Source organism: Schistocerca americana, chromosome X, assembly GCF_021461395.2.
Source record: "Schistocerca americana isolate TAMUIC-IGC-003095 chromosome X, iqSchAmer2.1, whole genome shotgun sequence".
Classification (NCBI taxonomy): Eukaryota; Metazoa; Arthropoda; class Insecta; order Orthoptera; family Acrididae; genus Schistocerca; species Schistocerca americana.
The window spans coordinates 204132012-204150297 of NC_060130.1; the positions used below are offsets into that span (position 1 = coordinate 204132012).

Here is an 18286-nt window from a genome sequence, read left to right on the forward strand (position 1 = left end):
CCCCCCCTCCCCCCCCCCTCCCCACCTCATGAGCTAACCGACCATGGCTGAGGAGGAGAATCATTGGCGACTACTACCATACCAAGCTTTTGTCTGATTTCCTGCTTCCCTAGATACCCCAAACAACTGGGCAATGTACAAAACCTCTGTGAGAGAGGGATTTTCACATTGTAAAATGGCATTTGCAACTTCCCTATCAGAGGTCAAGCGTATTGCAGCATCACAAACGATGGAATCAGTGTACAAGCCCCAATGGGCTTTAGTAACAAACTGGCAATGATGGCTAAGCCTGTGATGTTCTGCTGCCCAAGCTTTGTACGAATGTTGTGGCCGCTTTTGACAACAGCATATCTCAGCATGAGCAACAACAACATGGATATGTTTGCAGTGATAGTAGAGAGCAACTGATATGTTTCATGAAAAGAGAGACTAGCAGGTTCCTGAAGAGGAGCTAGCTGATACAAAAAGTGATAAACACAAGGAGAAATCCATGACAAAAGCTGTACACATATTGGGGTTGATGAGACCAAAAGCTTGAAAATATTGATGAAGCCGTTTTCATATGCGTCCCAGTCTTCCACAGAATCCTCGTACAGAGAATACTATGGGTGTTACGTCAGAGTCAGCCAACCCAGTGATGTCATCAAGGCACATGGCTGCATGGAAAAAGCCTGCTGCTGGTTGGTGAGAACTAACTGCTGTGCAACAAGGGATTGAAGAATTTCTCCTACTGCCATATAGGAAACTGCTGTGCAACAAGGGATTGAAGAATTTCTCCTACTGCCATATAGGAAACTGAACATGCTGAGTAGAACACCACACTTGTCACCAAAAATATTGTAATGTTGCGCATGCGCGCGCATGCACACACACACACACACACACACACACACACTCTCTCTCTCTCTCTCTCTCTCTCTCTCTCTCTCTCTCTCTCTGTCAGAATTCCCATCAACCAACTTTTAATTCTCTTCTATATAAAGGAAAATACTTGGACACTGAATAACATTGTAGTCATTACAAACATGAAATGAAGGATTACACTAAGGCACAAACTAACAGTGAAGTATACAATAATCACATAAATATTAGTGTGTCTGAGGGCCCAGCATGCTGTCTTATATATGGCTGTTTTGCACACAGAGTAGAGATTGCTATGCCATCTGTGCCGATGTGAGGTGGCCTCTTTAGGCTGGCCATGGAGATGCACGCTGTTTAATTATGCACGCTCTATGTAAAAGGTTAAAACAGACTATATTGATGTTTTCATGTGCATTAGATGGTTTTATATTTTTTTCTTATGAGAAGTTTTCAACACCTTATGTGTGGCTGTCACTTTAATACTGGTATTAACTATCATGAACCTAGGAAGTATGTCTTTGTTATTTTAGATGAACCTGTTGGAGCAGATTCATTGTTGGAATCATCTTCATCTTCATCAGAAACTGAAGACTTGGATGGTGGCTTAAAGGAGATGCAGAAACCTGTGTCCAAACCTTACCATCATCTGTCAGCAGCATGTTTAGCCTGTTGTCGCACTAGAAGTAGGAAAGTTTCATCGAGTTCGTATCGTCACAGAACAGGTAGTATCTCATTAGTCTCATAAGGAATAACTCTGGTGTAATATTTACATAAAGAGGTGAGCTCTACAATGTGCTCAGAATAGTAGAAGAACAGAATTACTCTGGATACACTTAGTCACTCCAAACAGTTATGAGGAAGTATATAAATAAGGTAAAACTACAAGAAGACAATATGACTGGCCAGTGCCTTCAGGTGGCAGAAATCCTAAGTACACATCTAAAAGTACAAAAAACGAGCATATCTTTTCTTGGCAAGCAAAGAGGGGAAGATTAGAAATGAGGAGCAGGTCACTCGGGCTTTGGGATGAGAGAGATTCACCTGTTATCCAAAAGAGGGAAGTGTCACTGTTTGATTTACCACTGCTACTTTATTCATTTCATTACATTTACTTGCATATGAATAGAGTTGGCATTCATTTGCAACAAGTGCTGATCTTCAGTTTGTCATTGTAAAATTCTTGAATGTCTGCCCCTGTTACATTGTAAATTCTCCATAGTAGTTTGGCACACAGGCTTATTGTCATCTTCAGGTGGTTCCCGATGACTGTTGCTCTGCTCTTGTCAGCAGCCTATATCTGTTGACCATTACCCCCTCCATCACTCCCGTCAGGGAGCTTTCCACAAAAGGACTCCGTAGAACTGATAAGCAGGAAATCAAGAGACCATCCTTTCCTGCTCAATGGGTATTATGAACAGATGGGCAGCATTGCCATAGGGTGTTATCTGTCGCTGCTCTGATGAGTTTGTTGAGGGAAGATTTCAAGGAGAAGGCGCTGAAGCAAGCACAACTAAAACCAACATGTTTCTACTCTTATGTGGACAACATGCTCATCATTTGGCCATGTGAGTGGGGCACCTTAGATGAATTTCTCCATCACCTCAACTGACTTCACCCCAGCATACAGTTTACCATGGATGTGGAGCAGAATAGTGCCCTCCCATTCCTTGATGTCCTGGTGAAACAGAAACCAGATGGCGAGCTAGGCAACAGTGTGTACAGAAAACCTACACAGACTGATGTGTATCGACAGTTATCCCATGGTCACCGCAACTCCCAACATGAAGCCGTTTTACACACTTTTTTTTTCACTGAGTGCAATCCATCTGCAATCAAGACAACCCTCCAACTTAACTGAAACACCTGGAAACAACATTCCAAAGAAATGGGTGCAGCAGAAAACAGATAAGGCCTGTGTTTAAGCAGATTATACCTAGACAATGGTAGGAAGAAAAAGAGATGCACAGCACAAACCACAAGCGTGCCTACTGCTTATTGGCAATATCTCCAAGAAAGTCGGGAGAATCTTGGAGCAACATAATGTTAAATGTGTATTTTGTCCACCCCCCAAGACAGTGACACTACTAGGTCCAGTAAAGGGTAATTGAGGCCTTCGCACACCAGGTGTGACCAAATCTCCTGCTAGTGTGGGAAAACATACTTTAGGGAAACTAATGCGCAGTAAAAGAGAGGGGCCGTGCACACATACGCCACACTGAATTACACCAGAGCATTAAATCATCCATGGCCAATCATAATATAAAAGCTGTAGATTACAACAAAATCCTGCCCTGAGCCAGAGAAAGAAAAGCATTCCTCTACAGTGAGGTCTACACCTGATGATGATGATGACGATGACGACGACGACGACGACGACGACGACGACGACTGTGCTGATACTGGACAACACAGTTCACAGTTGGGCATCACCCCATCATCACTCCCTACAGCAGTGTCATGGACAGCAAAAGGACAGAGTGATGGAGGGTGGCCAACATATATAGTATGCACACACACACACACACACACACACACACACACACACACACACACACACACACACCACAAAAATGGGGAGAGGAATTGGGATACCAAAGAAACTCTCCCAGTTCACATGGGTTTATTTAGGAACACAGATCAGGATGGCAGCCTGAGACATTCGCCCACTTTTAATTACAGGTGTAATGTTTCATAACTGGGGTAATTCTGTTCTGTTGTAATGTATTGAACACAGATAGTGTCCTGCTGTTTTTACAGATTTCATTATGCAAATTTTCCAACAGACTGTTCGTGTACTGGAAGTAGTTTAGGCATTTATTAGTATTCATATCTATTCAGGTTCATTATGCTTTCTTTTACTTTACAGATACTGAAAGCAGCTGTGGTGGAGCTGATAGTCCAGTTATTTTAAATCGTAAAGGCCGGACCTGTAATGCTGCTATGCTGGTTGCTAACTCAGGTGGAAGTGTGGACAGCAACACCTATTTGGAAATACGTATGTTAATACAGTTTGGTCTTGAATTGTAGGATGCTCAATGTATTCCATGACATTCTTTTTTATGACTTGGTGTTCCCCCTAAAACGTTGTTTTACTTCTATCTCCAACACCAGCAAATACAAGTTTGTAATTAGAAAGTCCATATTTCAGATTTTGGGCTATAGTGATGCTGATAGTAAATTTCTCCTGTCTTGATAAGTCACCCCAAGTGAATAAAAAGGTAACTCAATGACCAACACAGTGACTAGTTATCAGAAGGTACTTCATGTGCAGTGATACAGCTGTTCATAGAATGGTAAATGTTGAAACAAAAAATAGTGTCGTTTTATCATCTTTGAGTCTCACTAATAATATGATTCTTTGGTTAAAATATTTCAAAATTCATTATTTATTGTTCCATGATACTCCGGATGTTTCTATTGCTTCTACATTGTGTTACATTATTTTTGCTTTTAGTTTGTCTTACCAAATCTCCACATCCACTTTGTAAATTTCCCCCCCAGTGGTTATATGCTTATTGTGCTGCTGTTAATGTCTTGTGTTGATTTCACTGACAGCCTACATGATTAAATGTGGAGAGCAGTGAAAGAACAGAGGTGCACTGTATTGCTTACAATTTTCAACTTGAAAGGGAGGCAGTATATAACATATGGTATATGAAATGACAGTTGGTGGTTCAAATGGTTCAAACGGCTCTGAGCACTATGGGACTTAACATCTGTGGTCATCAGTCCCCTAGAACTTAGAACTACTTAAACCTAACTAACCTAAGGACATCACACACATCCATGCCCGAGGCAGGATTCGAACCTGCGACCGTAGCAGTCGCGCAGTTCCAGACTGAGCGCCTAGAACCGCTAGACCACCGCGGCCGGCGACAGTTGATGAAGTACTACTTTAAATACTAATAAAATGCCATTGTAATTAAAGTGACAGGCAAACAAGTAAAGAGAAATCTGTCAACATTCATTGTGTAGGCCCAAGAGTGACATAGACTTCTGGCTTCCTTTACGTATGGTAGATAGTTTCTTGGAAGACTACAGTTGTCAGATTCAGCAAACCCCCCCATACACACACACACACACACACACACACACACACACACACACACACAGCTACTACTACTACTACTACTACTACTCCCCCTCCTCCCCCCATCCCCTCTGCCTCCCCCCCATCCCCTCTGCCTCCCCCCATCCCCTCTGCCTCCCCCCCAACCCCTCTGCCTCCCCCCATCCCCTCTGCCTCCCCCCCATCCCCTCTGCCTTCCCCCAATCCTCCCCCCCCCCCCTCTCTCTCTCTCTCTCTCTCTCTCTCTCTCTCTCTCTCTCTCTCAAACCTGTATTTTCTATTTTTATACTGAAGAAGACATCTTGAACTTAAAGTATTTTAAATATTTACTTCATTTCTCAATAATCTATGCCTCTTAATGTTTTTTTAAATGTTTTGTGCAGCACCAACCCAACAAGAAGAAGATGAAGATATTGTCTTGAGCAAATCCTTCGTTCGGAAACAAATCTTAAAAAACATAGAACGTATGAGCAACCCAGTGTGGACCAAGATATCAAAGCAATCTTTGCTGCAGTAAGTAATTACATCTCATTTAATTTAAGTGCTTTTTGTGTGGGTTGTCCTAATCATTGTCATACTTGAAAAATGGTTCAACATTGTTATGTGAAAATGTCTGTTGGATACTATAGGATGGAGTAGTGGTCTGCCTTCTGAAAACCTTCATAAAATTGATGTATTTAATTATACCATAAATTAGAAGTTACGAGATGTTTTAATTTTTAAAACTGATGTTTTACCCGGGTTTTCACTCTCATACACAACATAGAACTAGTGGGATATGAGCAACAGCTCTTAAGCAAAAATGTAACATGTCTTACAGCACTGGGTAATATGTGTATGAGATTTCATGCATCACGTTATTCCATGAAATGAGTTGCCAAAATATTTACATTGTAAGCATAACCTTTCTTATATTAATTTTTGTTTGTTTTTTACAGTGACATGAATAGAAGCAATACCACAAGAGTTGAATATGACATAAGTGTGGCCATGTGCAGGGCACTACTTTTGTAATGAATATTTGTGACATGTACAAGATGTTGAATAACATTACATGGCAGTTTAGATTTCACATTCATAATACAGGGTGTTTCAAAAAGATCCATCGGATTTCTCAAGACTATATCTTCTACATGAATAAAATTAGAAACTTCAGATGAATTTTTTAAGTTGTGCATAGAGGTGAAAAAAAAATCTTTGTTTTCAAAAGAACCATCTAATTATGTGTGCTCCACATGCATGAACATACAACCTTGGGGTGGATTCTATAATTACGGCCCCCTGCGGTTTCGGGGTTAAGAATAGACCTGCGGTATTCCTGCCTGTCATAAGAGGCGACTAAAAGGAGTCTCAAACATTTTGGCCCTTATGTGATGGTCCCCTCTTGTGTTTGATCTCCATATTTCAAAATTATTCTGAAGAGTGAGCTGATTGGGGAAAAGTGCGTTACTTGGTGCATTGTGTCCATCGTGCGTTGAGACCTTTAGCCAGCTTATTCGTTGTTGCGTTGCAGTCCCACCTGCTCTCCATCTCTTGGGCATGGATACATTCCTGGGTGCAATTTCCACCATGCACTGTGCACTGACAATGACCATGGACTACTTTTCAACTAATATCTAGCACGGTAGCCTGTCTGTTGTGGTGGGGCTGCCTTGTACCCTGTTTGTTGTAGCCCCCTGACAACACGGGGATCGCTCTACTGATGCCTGCGCCGTTAACTCCCCATGTATGGCAAGGAGTAAATGCCTATCTCCCTGGGGCAACGGGACTCCTGGCATTGACCATGCTGCCAGGTGGCCCTTGATGTGGCTGGGTGGTGCCCGTGGGGAGGGCCCTTGGTCGGAGTGGGTGGCATCGGTGCGGATGACCCGCAATGAAGCAAAGTCTGTCATCTGTCGCTGGTCCTCAACCAGCAGTCTCAAAGCGAGGAAAGCATCGGTTCAATGTCAGGAAATGTGATTCGAACTCGTTCCCCTCCGTGGCCACACTGTGGGAGGAATGTCAGGCTAAAGAACACCATGAGCCATATTCACCCCGATTCCTAGTTTGTTTGCATTCTGATGGGGAATCTTTCACCACCTTGAAGCCTCTGTTCTTTGTTGAACATTTACAAGACAAGTATGGCGAGGTGGACGGTTTGTCCAAGATGTGTTCTGAGTCTGTCCTAATTCGGACAGCATCATCTGCTCAGTCGAGGATGCTCCTCACCTGCGACCACCTGGGTGATGTTCCTGTCTCCATAATGCCCCATAAAAGTCTCAACATGGTCCAGGGTCTTATCTTTCACAAAGGCCTCCTTCTGCAGTCCGATGATGAGTTGCACGCCAACCTCGAGCGACGAGGTATTCACTTCGTCCAGTGCATATACAGGGGCCCGAAGGACAATAGGGTTGACACCGGTGCCTTCATCTTGGCTTTCGAGGGGGACACCTTACCCAAAAAGGTCAAGGTGATGGTGTATCACTGCAATGTCCAGCCATACATCCCTCCCCCTATGCAGTGTTTCAAGTGCTGGAAGTTTGGACATATGTCTTCCAACTGTAATTCCAGCCTTATATGCTGTGATTGTGGACGTCCTTCTCATCCTTACGCTCCATACGCTCCCCCTCCTGTCTGTGTCAACTGTGGGGGCACCACTCCACTTGCTCGCCGGAGTGCCCAGTTTTCCAGAAGGAATGAAAAATAATGGAATGCAAGACCTTGGATTGTATAACCGACACGGACGCTAAGAAAAAGTTTGAGCAGTTAAACCCAGTCCGCATGTACGCTTCATATGCCGTCACAACTGCACAAGTTTCCAGTTCCTCAGTGACCACACCTGCCCCCTCAGCAGTGGGGGCTCTCCCTCTCACTGTTGCTCCCACACCTCCATCTTCGGGAGCAACGCCCTCCCGACCGTCGGGGCCGCTGGCCCCCGCATCTGAGCTGAAAGAGTGCCCCCCTTCTTCGGCCCCTCTCCCACCTACGAGGTCCCTTGGAGCTCTACCCTCAAAGGCCCCACACAGTGTACAAGTGGAAGTTAGCCAGTGGCTCAAGGAGCCACAGGCTGCAGATCGAAGGGCTTCCCACTCTTCGACCTTACGTGATGCTGCTTCTGGGAAGCCCTCTCAGTAAACTTCGAAAGAGCTGCGGGGGGACAAACCAAAGATGAAGAAGAAGAAAGAACCCGTTCCACCGAAAGAGGTTCCGGTGGTCCCCACTCTACCACTACCCACCAGTTCCGCCTCTGAGGACGAGGTGGAGCTTCTAGTGTCCCTTGAGCATCTAGCTCTCGCCGATGCCTCCAATAAAATGTTCCTAGCCATTAGTCCTCCACCAGTAGCAGCAACTGACTCTAGGGAGTAACCTGCATTCTCCATCCTTCCATGCCTTCACAGAACACAGAAAGCATTATCCTGCAGTGGAATTGTGGCGGTTTTTTCCACCACTTGGCTGAACTAAGGCAGATTTTGAGCTCAACACCTGCTCTCTGTATTGCACTCCAAGAAACCTGGTTCCCAGTAATGTGGTCCCGCCTCCGGCCATCCTGATTTAGGTTTTCCGTGATTTCCCTAAATCGCTTCAGGCAAATGCTGGGATGGTTCCTTTGAAAGGGCACGGCCGATTTCCTTTCCCATCCTTCCCTCACCCGAACTTGCGCTCCGTCTCTAATGACCTCGTTGTCGACGGGACGTTAAACACTAATTTCCTCCTCCTCCCAGTAATGTGGACCCCTGCCCTTCATGGCTATCGGGGTTTTTATAAAAATCGGACTGACTGTAACAGAGCATCAGGTAGCGTATGTCTGTATACCCTTACCTCTGTTTACTCTGAATCAGTGCCTCTTCATACAGCTTTAGAGGCTGTTGCTGTGAGGATAAGGACAACCTTGGATATTACCGTCTGTAATGTCTACCTTCCTCTGGATGGTGAAGTACCTCTTAATGAATTGGCTGCTCTGATTTCCCAACTCTCGCTACCATTCCTACTGTTCGGGGACTTCAACGCCCATAACTTCTTGTGGGATGGCCGGGGTAGAGATGTCGAGAATCTTCTCTCTCAGCTCGACCTCTGCCATTTAAATACAAGAGACCCCACACATTTCAGTGTGGTTCATGGCACTTATTCGGCCATTTACCTCTCGCTTTGCAGCCCAGGACTTTCACCATCCGTCCATTGGAGGGTTCATGAAGACTTGTGTGGTAGTGACCACTTCCCAATCTTCCTGTCACTACCCCAGCATCACATTTCTGGACGCCTGCCGCGATGGCCCCTTAATAGGGCCAATTGGCTGGCTTTCACATCTGCTGGCACTGTTGACACTCCCGGTCATGGCTCTATTAATCTGGTGGTCGAGCAGGTCACTGCGTCGATCATATCAGCTACAGAACTCGCGGTTCCTCTTTCTTCCTAGTGCCCTCGGCGTAAAACTATGCCTTGGTGGTCGCCGGAAATCGCTGAGGCCATCAAAGAGCGTAGGCGGGCCCTCTAACGACATAAGCGGCATCTATCATTGGAGACTGTCATTCTTTTTAAACGGCTCCGTGCCCGTGCCCACCGCCTGATACGACGACAGAAGTAAGGGTGCAAGGAACGATATTTTTCCTCCATTGGTTCTCGTACCCCTGCCTCTCAGGTGTGGACTCGGATTTGCCGCCTTTATGGTTACCCGATCCCGCTGAGGGTGCCTGAGATTTCAGTAAATGGGACAGTGTGCACCGACTCCGGTGAAATTGCCGAGTTATTTTGCTCGGTGTTCTGCATCTACAAGTTATCACCAGGCTTTTCGTTCATTGAAAGATCGGGCAGAACAACAGCACTTGTCTTTCACATCACACCATCCTGAGCCATACAATGCTCCTTTTAATGAGTGGGAATTCCTCAATGCCCTTGCCCATTGTCCTGACACAGCTCCAGGCCCTGACCGAATTCACTCCCAATTTCTCAAACATCTGTCTGTGGCCTCACTGCATCAGATTCTGTATACCTTGAATCGCATCTGTGGCGAGGGAGTGTTTCCGTCCCAGTGGCAAGACAGCGTCATCGTCCCAGTGTTGAAACCTGGGAAGAACTCCGCAGTGTTGGACAGCTACCGCCCCATTAGCCTCAGCAATGTTCTCTGCAAATTACTCAAACGAATGGTGAGCCAGAGGTTGTGTTGGCTCCTGGAGTCTCGGGGCCTTCTGGCTCCATCCCAGGGTGGTTTCCGCCGAGACCACTCGACGACAGATAATTTGGTGTGCCTTGAGTCTGCCGTCCAAAGGGCTTTTTCCAGGTGCCAACATCTGGTAGTCATCTTTTTTTATTTACAGAGGGCCTACGACACAACCTGGCGTCACCACATCCTTGCCACATTGCATGAGTGGGGCCTCCATGGCTCGCTCCCAATTTTTACACGGAACTTTCTCTCCCTACGTGCCTTCCATGTTCAAGTAGGAGGCTCCTTTAGCTCCTCCTGTATCAAAGAGAATGGGGTCCTGCAAGGCTCTGTATTGAGAATCCCACTGTTTTTAGTCGCTACAAATGGCCTAGCAGCAGCTGTAGGGCCGTCATTGTTGCCCTCATTATACGTTGACGATTTCTGCCTTTATTTCAGTTCCTCAACCATTTGTGTTGCTGAATGCCGACTACTACAGGGAGCCATTCGGAAAGCGCAGTCATGGGCTCTCGCCCATGAGTTTCACTTCTCTGCCGACAAGACCCGTGTTTTGCACTTCTGTCGGCAATGTACAGTCCGCCCTGACCATGCACTTTTTCTTGATGGCCATCTACTACGGGTATCACTTTTTAGGACTGGTTTTCGATGCCCGACTAACATGGCTCCCCCAAATTTGTCAGCTGAAGCGAAAGTGCTGGCGGCATCTTAACGCCCTCCACTGCCTGAGCAACACCACTTGGGGGGCAGATCGCTCTACATTGCTGCAGCTCTACAAAGCCTTAGTTCAGTCACTACTCGACTATGGGAGTGTAGTGTGTGGTTCACCAGCACCCTCAGCATTGCAGCTGGTTGATACTGTGCACCACTGCGGGCTCTGTCTTTCAAATGAGCCCAGTGGCCAGTCTACTAGTGGAGGCTGGAGTCCCTCCACTGCACATCAGGCGCTGCCAACTGATCGCCCACTATGCGGCACACGTCCATAGCTCTCCTCAGCATCCGAATTACCGCCTTTTGTACCCGAGCACTGTGATTCATCTCCCGGAACGGCGGTCTCAGTCAGGGATAACGATCGCTGCACGTGTCCGTTCCCTACTGTTGAAACTCGAGTCCTTTCCTTTCCAGCATCTCGTGTGGGTCCGTACACATATGCCTCCGTGGTGTATGCCTCGGCCAAAACTACGGCTGAACCTATCACGTTTTCATAAGGACTCTGTTCCTCCTGAGGCACTCCGCAGTCACTTTTTATCTATCCTTGGCGAATCCCGGGGTTCTGAAGCCACCTATACTGACGGCTCACTGGTTGATGGTAGCGTAGGCTATGCCTATGCTCACTCAGCCTGTATCGAACAGTGCTCCTTGCCAGATGGCAGCAGTATCTTCACTGCCGAGCTAGTGGCCATCTCTCGTGCCCTTGAGCACATTCGTTCCTGCCCCGGTGTGTCCTACCTGGTCTGCAGTGATTCGCCGAGTGGTTTACAGGCCGTTGATCAGTGCTACCCACGCCATCCTCTGGTAACAACTATCCATGAGTTGGTTTATGCCCTTGAACGATCTGGTCGATCAGTAGTCTTTGTATGGACCCCAGGGCATGTCGGCATCCCGGGCAATGAGCTCGTTGACAGACTGGCCAAACAGGCCACTCGTAAGCCGCTTCTGGAGATTGGAATACCCGAACCTGACCTCCGATCGGTGTTACGCTGCAAAGTTCTCGGGATTTGGGATGCTGAATGGCACAGCTTAGTTTTGCCCAATAAACTCCACGCCATCAAGGAGAGCACAACTGAGTGGAAGTCTTCTCTGCGGCCTTCTTGCAGGGACTCTGTGGTCCTCTGCTGCCTTCACATCGGCCACACGTGGCTGACGCATGGCTGTCTTCTCTGGCGTGTTATTGCTGCGGTTCACGTTTGACAGTGATCCACCTTTTGGTGGACTGTCCACATCTCGCTGCCCTAAGACGGAACTTTAACCTCCCTGACTCCCTTCCTTCTATTTTAGGAGACATTCCCTCCGCAGCTAACTTGGTTCTATATTTTCTACATGACACTGGTTTTTATTCTTCGGTTTAAGTTTTATTTCCTGTCCTTTGTCTCCCTGTGCTTTCTACCCTTGTCCTTTTAGGTTAGAGATTTTAATGTGTTGCAGAGTGGCTGTCTCATCCTTTTTTATCCCCGTGATCAGCCATCCCAGGCCATCTGCTTTACTGTTTTAAGCTCTTCTGCCTGTTTCTTGTATGTCTGTGCTTTTCCTGACTTTTGTTGTCCCTAGTGTGTTCAGCTTTGTGTTTTTACTTTTTGTCCATCTCGAACTCCTGTGGTGTCTCCTGTATGTTTTAAGTTTTATCCCATGGACTTAGTTCAATGGAACAAGGGACTGATGACCAAGTAGTTTGGTTCCTTTATACTTCAAACCAACCAACCTATAATTACGTTTAGGTTTTCATTTATACAGTATAAATGTTTAGTATACCTTCCACTGGATGCTCAGTAAACATCCACACAATAGTTAAAACTTGGCCCATGCTTCTGTGTCAATGTGGGTTACCACATTCACTGCTGGTACTATGCAGCATCATACTTGACCCAAATTTGTCAGAAGGGGAGGTACATATGTGGAGTTTTCTCAGACTGCCACAAAAACCTTAGTAAAATCAGGTGATTTTGGGTACCAATGGTGCAACGAGAGATCTGCATGCCCTATATGGCTGATCCATTATTCAGGTGGCTCATTGTTGAGAAATACTGTTCTTATATTTGTCAGTGTAGTGGTGTACCATACTGCTGAAAAATGATATTTCTGGCATGTTCAGTTAATTTTGATAAAAGCCAGCTATACAACATATCGAAGTATGTGATTCCTGTCCTTCTCTGGAAAAAGGACAGAGCTTTTCTGGCAAAATTGTGCAAAACAAATGGTGCTATGAAGTCTGTCTCTTGTGCTCGACTATCTACATCTACATATACACTCCACAAACCACTATGGAGTGCATGGCAGAGAATACTTTCCATTGTACCAGTTATTAGGGTTTCTTCCCATTCCATTTACATGTGGAGTTCGGGAAGAATGATTGTTTAAATTCCTCTTTGCATTCTGTAATTAACCTAATATTGTCCTCACAATCACTATGTGAGTGATATGTAGGTGGTTGTAGTACATTGTTAGAGTCATCGTTTAAAGCCAGTTCTTTAAACACTGTAAGCAGACTTTCTTGGCGTATTTTATGTCTCTCTTCAAGAGTGTCAAGTGAATTTCTTCACTGCTGCTGCAACACTCCCAACACTCCCCCATGGGGCAGACAAGCCTGTGACGATTCATGCTACCTGTCTCTGTGTACGTTCAATTTGGTATGGGTCCGACACATTTGAGCAAAATTCTAGAACAGGTAACATGAGTGATTTGTAAGCAAACACCTTTGCAGACTGATTGCATTTCCCCAGTATTCTACCAACAAACAGAAGTCTACCACCTCCTTTACTCATGACTGAGTCTACGTGATAATGCCATTTCATATCCCTACAAAGTGTCACACCCAGGTATTTGTATGAGTTGGCAGATTCCAGCTGTGATCCATTGATACTATAGTCATAAGATACCTTTTTTTTTTTTTTTTTTTTTTTTTTTTTTTTTTTTTTTTTTTTTTTTTGTGAAGTGCACAATTTTACTTTTCTGAACATTTAAAGTAAGTTTCCAGTCTTTGCACAACTTTGAAATCTTGAAGATCTACCTGAATAGTTATACAGCTTTTTTTAGGCAGTATTTCATTATAGATAACTACATCATCTACAAAAATCCTGAGGTTCTTATTAATATTATCTGCAAGGTCATTAATATACAACATGAACAGTAAGGGTCCCAACACACTCCTCTGAGGCACACCTGAAGTTATTTCTACATCTGACAAAGACGTTCCATCCAAGATAACATGCTGTGTCCTCCCTACCAAAAAAGCCTCAGTCCAATCACAAATTTTGTTTGATACCCCATATCATCTTACTTCCAATAATAAGCATAGATGACCGAGCGAGGTGGCATAGTGGTTCGGGAGGACGACGGTTCAATCCCGCTTCCGGCCATCCTGATTTAGGTTTTCCGTGATTTCCCTAAATCGCTCCAGGCAAATGCCGGGATGGTTCCTTTCAAAGGGCATGGCCGACTTCCTCCCCTGTCCATCCCTAATCCGATGAGACCAATGACCTCGCTGTCTGGTCTCCTTCCCCAAACAACCCAACCCCCAAGGCCAAGCTCCAGTAAGCATAGATGTCGTACTGAGTCAGATGCTTTTGAGAAATCAAAAAATACTGCATCTACCTGGCTGCCTTGATCCAAAGCTTTCAGTATGGCATATAAGAAAAGTGTGAGGTAGGTTTCACATGATTGATGTTTTCAGAACCCATGCTGATCGGCATGGAGGACATTGTTCTGTTTGAGATACCTCATTATGTTTGAGCCCAGAGTATATTCTAAGAGTCTACAACAAACTGATGTCAAGGATATTGGATGGTAGTTTTGTGGATCACTTCTACTACCCTTGTTGTAAACAGGTGTGACTTGTGCTTTCTTCCAACTTTTGGGCACAGTTTTTTGTTTTAGGGATCTGTGATAGATTATAATTAGAAGAGTGTCTGATTCAGCTGCAGATTCAGTATAGAATCTGATAGGGATTCCATTGGGCCTTGGAGCTTTGTTCAATTTTAACAATTTTAGCTGTTTCTTGACACCATTGCCACTAATACTTATTGCACTCATCTTTTCACTGGTACAAAAATTAAATTGGTTCACTTCTCCTAGATGTTCTTTTATAGATGAACATGTCAAAATGGAATGAAACATTTCAGCTTTTGTTTCGACACCCTCAACTTCAGTTCCAGTCTCATTTGCGAGCGATTCGACACTAACTTTGGTGCCACAAATAGCCTTTACATATGAGCAGAATTTCTTTGGGTTTTGTGAAAGATCATTTGACAATATTCTGCTACAGTAGTCTTTGAAGGTTCACACATTGCTCCCTTGACAGGCAAATGCATTTCAGTCAGCATCTCTCTATCTATAGCACTATGCTTTGTTTTTCATCTATTATGCAGTAGTCCTGTTTCTTTAGGAGTTCCTTCAAAGTGACTGTATACCATGGAGGGCTGCTCCCATTATGAACTGTTCTGCTTGGTACATACCTATCCAGTGCACAGTCATCTAGTCTTTTAAACTTGAGCCATAGTTCCTCTACATTGTCCTGTCTTGTGCTTAAAGTTTCAAATTCCTGATTGAGATATGACTCCACAGTTCTTTATCTAGTTTACCGAACATATATATCTTTCCACTTGTTTTAGTTATCCTTTGTACATCGGTAATCATTGTTGCCACAGCTGTGTCATGGTCATGATACCAGCTGTGATGTGGACATCCTCAAAGGGGTCTAATGGCATTTGTTGCCATTAGGTCTAATACATTTACATCATGAGTGGAGTTACAAACTATCTGTTCTACGTAGCTTTCAGAGAAGGCATATAGCAATGTTTCATAGTCCATCATTAACAAAACTGTGATTTCCCAGTTGATTGTTGGGTGATTAAAGTCTCCACCGATAGGTACACTGTGAGTCTCTTGGGTGATAGAAGGATCCAGTTACCATTTTAAGCACACCACTGATGCTCGAGTCTTGCTCAAACATGCAGCCTCAATTTCTATTTCGGTAGATTTGAGTTTCTTGTCTAATGCAATGAATACACCAGCTCCATTTCCCATTAACCTATGCTATTGATATACATTTAAATTTTCCCCAAAAACCTCACTGCTATCCATTTCAGGTTTCAACCCACTTACTATTACTAGTATTATGTGAGCTTCACTGTTTTTCAGGAGCTCTTCAAACTCTGGCACTTTGTTGTGAATGCTTTGACAGTTAACTTCTAAGATTTTAATACTCTTGCCTGGGGGGGAGGCATTCTTTTTAATCTTACACTTATGCTTCTGGGTCTCCTACAGCACTTGTTATCTGGACAGGATAAAGAGTCGCCTAATCCAAAAAACCCTTGTATGCACCCCACACACAGGCAGCTACATCTGTAGCACAAACTGATGTGTAGTGCACCCCTACAGTTGTCAACCACATTACACAAGTCCAGGAAGTTGCCACCTAGATTGTCAGAACCTTCAAAGTCTCTGGTTTACCCCTTCCTCTCAACTAAGAACCAGGGGGGCCACGATCAGTTCTGGGGACAATACTGCAAATTATGAGCTTCATTGAAACTTCATCTGCGAGGCTGATCTTCTCAGACTTTCTTGCCAGTCACTGGATTGATGCAACTGTGACCTTGGAGCCCAGATTACAGGCATCATTTGTTCTGACATGTGCCACAGTCTGCAGTTGGGTGCAGTGTAATCCCTCAGTAGTTGCTGGAATAGCATCTTCAACAGGTTGAATGAGGACCCTAAGCGTACACACTGATTGCACATGGTGTTCCTTCCTGTCCATTGCTTCTATTTCCCTAATGGGGACCATTATTCGCCATACCTTTGAACTTCCAACGAGTGATAGATCCCTACCCTATTGCATCTGCCGTCTCTTGACATAGGACTTAACAGTTTCAGTGAAAGACAACACTTCGAATTAGGTGGTTAGGAGAGTAACACCCTGAGTCATCCCTGATCAATGTGTCCCCTGCATAGGACACCTAGATCTACCATTGACACACCACTGGCAATCAAGTAGACAAGTAAGGACAGATCTCATACTTCCTGAAGAGGAAACAGGGCCTACAGGAGAGGATAATACTTGAGGTATCTAATGTATCACAGATACCGGTACATGACTCTCAGGAAGGAACTCTCCCAACACACCAATTTGCAGCTGCCACCAATCATATGACAGTTGGCAGGGCAATTTTCACCTGCTTGCGAATGTCAACTAACTTATCCCATGTTCAAAAACAGTGTTCACAGTGGGGCTGCATTGTAGCTGGTGTAAAGCGTTACAACACAGTGAACAAATGACTTTAAACTTAGCCATTGAACGTGTTCAGCTAAAAAATTACTAATTCCCTACAACAGTTGAAGCAGATATACAAATAGAGATTTCTATTAAGGCAACCGAAAAACCTGTGGTAAGAATTACTGGTTTCCTAAAACTTTTTGAGTTTAATTATATTCGGTAACAAACTCAAAAGAGAGTTAATTTACAATAAACATAGGTAATATACACTCATCATGAAAGGGAAAACTTAGATGTAATACACTATCTTAGTTACAGTATGTGCTACACTAACTAAATCATAAATACTGATTTACTGCTAATTAGTTTATGCACAACACAGTGCTAACTTCTTAATATTCTCTAAAATGAATGTTTACTTGCGTTGATATACACTGAAATTTGGGTTAGCTATTCTTTCCCATTAACTGTGAATGACAAATGATTTGCTACAAAATAAGTTATCCACAACACTCGTATCATGAAAATTTAAGAAATATAGTTTTGTAAGCATCTGAAAATTCCCAAAAATAATCTGTTTCTCATGTAATTATTTAATAAAATTAGAGATTAATTGTTCTAAATGAAGATGGGCTTATTGTTTCCAAAAAAGTGTACAAATAAGTTTAAGCCTACAATTGACGATAACATTATGAGTTTATTATGTCTCACAAATGTTTGAAATTTCATAATACACACATCAAAAAAAAGTTTTGCATCACCTCAGTTCCCAGAACTCCTGAAGATAGTCATTAACTGTGGGTATTGTATCACAGACACAGTCCCTTTGACTGTTGAGATGTCACTAAACGCGCCCAAAAATGTAAACAACCATGCATGAGCAGTGCCTATTAGACAGTGGATGTCCAACATCCGATCAGTTCGTCATTCCACCAGGTGGGAGGTACACGGCTCATGTTGTCTGTATAGTTCAACCATATCTAGACTGTCAATACCGTGGTTCAATCGTGCGTGCATTGTTACTTCGTGTCAGGAAGGGCTCTCAACAAGCGAAGTGTCCAGGTGTCTCGGAGGGAACCAAAGCGATGTTGTGATGACGTGGAGAAGATACAGAAAGACAGGAACTGGTGATGACATGGCTTCCTCAGGTCACCCAAGGGCTACTACTTTAGTACCAACAGATTATGGCTCGAAGGAACCCTGACAGCAATGCCACCATGTTTAATAATGCTATTCGTACAGCCACAGGATGTCATATTACGACTCACACAGTGCACAATAGGCTGCATGATGTGCA

The 18286-nt window shown here is 44.2% G+C and overlaps 1 protein-coding gene across 2 annotated transcripts in view; it reads left to right on the forward strand.

Moving 5' to 3' along the window:
- Nucleotides 1-18286, forward strand: part of LOC124554923 (rapamycin-insensitive companion of mTOR) — a 265312-nt gene that overhangs the window by 230698 nt on the left and 16328 nt on the right. For both annotated transcript variants that reach the window (XM_047128612.1, XM_047128613.1), the window contains 3 exons: nucleotides 1392-1583; nucleotides 3728-3856; nucleotides 5314-5443. In XM_047128612.1, coding sequence (XP_046984568.1) covers nucleotides 1392-1583; nucleotides 3728-3856; nucleotides 5314-5443 — 451 coding nt within the window. The remainder of the gene's footprint in view (nucleotides 1-1391; nucleotides 1584-3727; nucleotides 3857-5313; nucleotides 5444-18286) is intronic.